We start from the raw sequence: 7058 nt of genomic DNA, 5'->3' as shown, positions 1-7058 counted from the left end.
AAAACAATTATGATATATTAATACCATGGAATATCATGTAGCTGTTAAAAAAGGAAGCAGAGATCTATATAAACTGACTAGAATAATAGGCAAGATGTACTGTTAAATAAAGTGATTCACAGACCAATTAGTATTACATGGTGTTAGGTTTTGAAAAAATGGCTTCTAACACAGAAAAATAGAATAATAGTCACAAAAATATTTTAACCCTCAAAGGGAGGGGATTAAGATTGAGGAAGAAAAATAAAAAGAACCCACAATTTTCATCTCCCTATACCTGGAAATTAAATTCATGCATTTTTTTAGACAAAAACTTAAATACTGGAAGAATATATTCCAAAAGTACCAGTAATTTATCTCTCGGAGTTGGCGTATAGGTAAGTTTTTATTTTCTAAATACTTTTAAGTCCACTTCAAATTTTAAATAATTTTCAACTTTTTTACTTTCAGATTTTCAGCATTTTCTGTTTTTATTTATTTATTTATTTTTTGAGACAGAGTCTCACTCTGCCACTCAGGCTGGAGTACAGTGGCACAATCTTGGCTCACAACAACCTCCAACTCCCAGGTTCAAGTGATTCTTGTGACTCAGCCTCCCGAGTAACTGGGGCTACAGGTGCATGCCATGGTGCCTGGCTAATTTTTGTATTTTTCAGTAGAGACAGGGTTTTGCCATGTTGGCCAGGATGGTCTCGAACTCCTGATCTCAGGTGAATAGCCTGCCTCGGCCTCCTAAAGTGTGTGGATTACAGGCATAAGTCACTGCACCCAGCCTCTGTTTTTATTTTTTAAGCTTATATATCTATTTATCTTAAGAGACAGGGCCTTGCTCTGTTGCCAGGCTGGAGTGCAGTGGCATGATCATGGCTCACCTCACTGCAGCCTTGACCTCCTGGGGCTCAAGAGATCCTCTCACCTCAGTCTTCCAAGTAGCTGGGATTACAGGCATATTCAACCATGCCTGGCAATTTTTTTTTTTTTTTTGTAGAGGTGGGTCCTGCTATGTTGCCCAGGCTGGTCTTAAACTCCTGGCATCAAACAACTATCGTCCCCTTGGCTTCCCAAAGTGCTGGGATTATAGGTATAAGCCACTTTTCCCAGTCAAGTAGCATATTTTTTCATTCAAAATGTAATGTCCCTTGGTATCTCAAAAAGGTTAACTGAATTACCATATGATGCTGCAATTCCACTCCTAGGTATATACCCAAAGGAACTAAAAGCAAGAACTCAAACAGATACTGTATATCGATGTTCTTCACAGCAGTCTTCACAATAGCCAGACGGTAGAAATAACCTATGGGCCCATGAACTGATGAATTATAAATATATATATGTGTGTGCGTGTATATATATATATATGGCACATTTAAAACGTTAACAAAGCTGGCAAATGCATCTCTAGAGAGATAGAGAGAGAGAGAGAGAGAGAGAGAGAGAGTGTGTGTGTGTGTATATATATATAATGGAATATTATTCAGCCATAAAAAGAAATGAAGAACTGGCATATCCTACAACATGAATGAAAAATTAAAAACAATATGTTAGGTAACAGAAACCAGATACAAAAGGCCACACAGTGTATGATTCTGTAAGAAATATCCGGAATTGCTAAATCCATAGAGACATAAAGCAGATTAGTGGTTGCCAGACAGTGGTGGGGAGGAATAAACGGGAAATGATTGCTTACCAGGTAGAGGGTGGGTGATGAAAATGTTCTGGAACTATATAGTGGTGATGGTTGTCACAGTGTAAATCACTGTGAATTTCCAAACGTCACTGACTTGTACAATTTAAAATGGTGAATTTTAGGTTACGTGAATTTTAGTCCAATAAAAAAGTAAAGTTCCTTTTAGGACTCCTAACCACTCAAATTCCAGCTGCCTTTCCTATTATCAGTTTGGTGCGTACCTTACCAGATTTTTCCTTTAAATTTATATGCTAATCTAATATATGGAGATGCTTTTCTCATTCACTATTATTTTATTCTATTAATCAAAGTTTTAGACATATTTCCATATTAGTAGAGAGTCCCATTTATTCCTTCAGGTGCTGTATTCTATTCCATATGCTTTAGAGTTGACCCTTGAGCAACATGGGTCTGAACTTCACGCGTCTAATACTTAGACGCAAATATTTTTTAAACCAAATGTGGATTGAAAATACAGTAATCATGGGATGCAAACCTGTGTATACAGAGGGCCGGCTTTTCACATATATAGGTTCCACAGAGGCGACTGTGGGACTTGAGTATGTGTAGATTTTTGATACAAAGGATACTGGAAACAATCCCTTAAATATATTGAAGGATGCCTGTCTATAGAAACACATCAGTATTTGTATCTACCTCCTTATTAATCATTATTTCCACTGTTTCAAATTATTTGCTGTGACTCTCCTGGAATGAATATTCTTGCATTTGCTTCTTTGTGCTCATGTATGAATGATCTGGAGAGTAGATACCAAAAGTAAAATAGGTATATTATAGGATGTGCACATTTAAAACATTAACAAAACTGGCAAATGCATCTCTAGACTGGCTCGGCCTTTCATAGGTGTACTTGCAATGCATCAAAGCACTGCAGTGCCACCCCCTCACACACACTTCATATATCACTTCTCTTCCCCGTGGCTTCAAGTTATTTTATGGAAAAACAATCAGTGGAAAGTACAGAGTCCCCATTGATGGAACTCTGCCCTGCCTTTTAGTCACTCTTCTTTGAGGAGTAAGTATCTGACTACCAGTGACATTCACAGGACCCTAGCTCTCCACTAAGTCTATCAAACACTTAGGAATCTGATTTATTCATCTGTCATTTTATTGACTCCCTAGAACTCCTAAAGTATCACACTGTTGAATTTACGAATGTCTGGGTTTCTTCCTTCATGAATAGCCTATTTGTAATCTTCCCTATTTTTCTCTTGGACTTTTGTATTTTTCTTATTAACTTACACACATTGTTTATAAATTCTGGATATTACTTGTTAGGTTAGGCTGCCTCCTTTAACATTTTTTATTTAGGTCTTTAATCAATCTGGTATTGTTTTGTTGAATGGTTTCAGAAATGGAAATGATTATTTTATTTTTTTCAAATTGTGATTAATTTGTCTCAAAAGCATGTATTAAATAGGTTCTCTTTTCATGTTGATTAGAAATACCATCTTTACAATTTATTAAATTTCCAAACACATATATCAAATACTGGTTTTCTATTATTCCTATAATATATAAAAATGATTTCAAAAGTTTAAGGAACTCTTCTTCTTTTTCTTTTTTTCTTTTTGAGACAGTCTCACTCTGTCATCTAGGCTGAAGTGCAGTGGCCCAATCTTGGCTCATCGCAACCTCTACCTCCTGGGTTCAAGTGATTCTCGGGCCTCAGACACCCAGGTAGTGGGAATGACATGCATGTGCACAACCACACCCAGCTAATTTTTGTATTTTTAGTAGGGACGGGGTTTCGCCATGTTGGCCAGGCTGGCCTTGGACTGCTGGCCTCAAGAGATCTGCTACCTCGGCCTCTCAAAGAGCTGGGATTACAGGTGCGAGCCACCGCGCATACATTGCCAAGTGAAAGGGGCCAAACTAAAGACTGCGTACTATACGATAATAACTAGATGACACTCTGGAAAAGGCAAAACTATGCAGACAATAAAAACATCAGTGGCTGCCAGGGATTGTGGGATGGAAAGAGAAGACAGGATGAATAGGTTGTATAGTATCATAGTAATAATAGTGTAATAGTGAATCCATGTCATTACACATTTGTCAAAACTTGTAGAATGTATCAAAGAGTGAACCCTAATGTAAACTATAAACTTTAAGTTAATAATATGTCATTATTATTGACAAATCAGTTGTAACATATATTACACATTAACGCAAGATGTTAAAAATATCACAGCTTGCCAGAAATAAGAAAAAAGAATTGTGGGGTGGGGAGTGAGAGGTATATAGTAAGTCTATAATTTTTGCTCATTTTTTTGGTAAACTAAAATTGCTCACAAAAGTCTATTAGTTAAAAAAAAAAACAATACCTATAGCAAAAGACTAAAAAGAATATAAAAATAAAATAAAAATAACAAAATTGAACTATATCATACAAAAGATATATTAAACTTTTATAAATGAACTAGATACTTAAATAAAAAATTTCAGATTGAATCATGAACAATATCAGAAACATAATTAAGATAAAATAATTCAGAAAAGCTGAAAACAGAAGGACGAGCCAATGCAGATTGGGCAAATATAAACAAAAAGACAAAACTTAGTTAAAAAATATTAAGTAAGACTCAATGATATTTTATAATGCCATAATGTGTAATTTGCACAAGGGTATTATACTTGTGAATATCTATGCACCAAATAACTTAGGATTAACATTCATTAGATAAAAATCACTTGAAATATAAAAAGAAATAAATGGAAACATACTAGTAGAAAGCAGCTTTCATTCATTCCAATAAAGTGAATAAAAATTGTTAAGCTTATAGAAAACCCAAATTAAAAATGTGATAACCAATATATAACAATGTCAACATATTTTATAATTTATTAATTAAAAGTATGTACGAGATCACTGTAGACAGACCAACGGAATAGGAAAAAATATATACAGACTCAAATCTATAAACCATAATAAATTCCACAGATTTACATGTTAAAAAAATCAAACATTTAAATGTATAAAGCATCACATAAAAGCACCAGAAAACTGACCAGGCACAGTGGCTCATGCCTGTAATCCTAGCTCTTTGGGAGGCCAAGGTGGGAAGACTGTTTCAGACCAGGAGTTTAAGATTAGCTTGGGTACCAAAATTAGTCTGTCTCTACCAAAAAAAAAAAAAAAAAATACTAGAAAATGGAAAAGTTTTTTGGCAACCTTAAAAAGAACAAGGCTTTTCTGAGTAACTATCAAAATTCAGATAAATATGACAACAATAAAAATAAACAAAAATAAACTATATACTTCAGGATTGGAAAACCACACAAACACACACAGAAACCCATAAATGACCAGCAGAGAAAAAACAGTTGCAATTCATGTAACCACCAGGGCAAATATCTCTCACTTTTAAGGGTTTTTACTGATTTACAAAAGACCAACGACTAAATTTTAAAAAAGGAGGGCCAAAGATATAAATAGGCAATTCACAGACAAGGAAGTTCAAATGTAATTTACACATTTGAAAAGATGTACTGACCTTTACCTATCTTAAGAGATATACAAACTAACTGCCCAAATGGAGATATTATCTTTTACCTTGTTAGACTGGCAAAAATTTAAACGTTTGATAACAAAAGTTTAGCAAGGCTGTGGAGAAAATGGAGTTCAGACATTCCTTCTGAAAGTATAAACTAATACAACCCCAGGAGAACAATAACCAGATTACAAATGCAACTTGTAAAAATGCAGCTGACCCAGCAATTATACTTATTACAGATCTATACACACACAAAAAAACACTTTATATACAAAGTTATTCATTGCAGCATCATTTGGAATGTCAATCAATGTCCAACAGGTAGGAAACTTGTTGAGTTGTGATATTCCAGACAGTGAAACACTAACTAGCTATGAAAAAAGAAAGCCCTTTATGTATTATGAAAAAATTTCCCAGATTTATTATTGACTAAAAATAAACAAGGTGGAAAGAGCCGTGTACACTATACCAACAACTGTAGTTAAAAAAGATGGAAGACTAAATATTTATTTTTGCTGACGCATATACTAAAAACATCTGAAAGAAGACCAGAGTGGAATTGGCTGGCTGGGGACAGATGTAAGCAAGCCTTTTTACTGCAATATCATCATGCTTTATTTATTTTTATTATTTTTTGAGTCTCGCTCTGTCGCCCAGGCTGGAGTGCAGTGGTGCAATCACAGCTCACTGCAACCCCCTCCTCCCAGGTTCAAGTGATTCTCATGCTTCAGCCTCCTGAGTAGTTGGGATTACAGGCACCTGCCACCATGCTCAGCTAAGTTTTGTATTTTTAGTAGAGATGGGGTTTTGCCATGTTGGCCAGGCTGGTCCCGAACTCCTGACTCTCAGGTGACCCACCCGCTTCGGCTTCCCAAAGTGCTGGGATTACAAGCGTGAGCCACCGTGTCTGGCCCACTTTATTTATTTATTTTGAGACAGAGTCTTGCTCTGTAGCCCAGGCTGAAGTGCAGTGGCATGACCTCGGCTCACTGCAACCTCCATCTCCCGGGTTCAAGGGATTCCTGTGTCTCAGCCTCCCAAGTAGCTGGGACTATAGGTACACGCCACCATGCCTGGCTAATTATTGTAACTTTAGTAGAGACAGGGTTTTGCTGTGTTGGGCAAACTGGTCTTTGCCCTCAAGTGATCCGCCCACCCCAGTCTCCCAAACTGCTGGGATTACAGGCATGAGCCACTGTGCCTGGCCTCTTCATATATTTTATATACTCATTTATTTTTGAACCATGTGAATATCTATTAAAATTAAATTATTTTTATAAGGCATTGCAATTTTAGGATATTATGTTGCAATATTAGTTTGTTATAGTATTTTTAAAAAGTTATTACGAAATGGACTTGGGTTTTAAAATGTAAGGAAAAGATGTACATACTGAGTTTCCTTTGTTTCCTTTTCCTCGCTAATCCACACATCAGTAATAGTGCATGACAAGCTCTCATCTTTGTTTGTTCCACTTGGCTCTTGTAGAATTTCTGTTTCCAAATCATCAGGTTCTGCAAAGGATAAACATAACAAGAAACATCTCAAAGCAAAATTTGTCATGAGAATATTGAATAAACTTTCTATAAATTATTGCTACCTAGTTTTAGGGTAATATATTCATTGTAACAGAAAAATTAAATATTCTATCTACAGGTTTTAAATCTTACTATTAAGTCTCTAGTTATTTCTCAAATGACAGGCTCTTTTGCCTTTTACTGTAATAAAAATATTCAAAGGAAATATGGTACACTCTATATTTTTCACCATGATATAAAATTTTCTCTTCCATTAAAATTTTAGGAATATGTAAATTGGTTTAGAGAAGGTATAAAAACAGTTTAAAGAATAAAGA

At 35.3% G+C, this 7058-nt stretch overlaps 1 protein-coding gene across 1 annotated transcript in view; it reads right to left on the bottom strand.

Annotated features, from left to right (window-relative positions):
• Positions 1-6746, bottom strand: part of LOC108288574 (serine/threonine-protein kinase Nek1-like) — a gene marked incomplete at its 5' end in the record, with an annotated part of 40149 nt that extends 33403 nt beyond the window's left edge. The window contains one exon of the mRNA XM_017507545.2: positions 6597-6746. Within this exon, the coding sequence (XP_017363034.2) occupies positions 6597-6746 (150 nt within the window). The remainder of the gene's footprint in view (positions 1-6596) is intronic.
• Positions 6747-7058: the final 312 nt, after the last annotated feature.

The sequence above is a fragment of the Cebus imitator genome, unplaced genomic scaffold (genome assembly GCF_001604975.1).
Source record: "Cebus imitator isolate Cc_AM_T3 unplaced genomic scaffold, Cebus_imitator-1.0 Scaffold378, whole genome shotgun sequence".
In the NCBI taxonomy this organism is placed as follows: domain Eukaryota; kingdom Metazoa; phylum Chordata; class Mammalia; order Primates; family Cebidae; genus Cebus; species Cebus imitator.
This window is presented reverse-complemented; position numbering and strand designations above follow the sequence as displayed.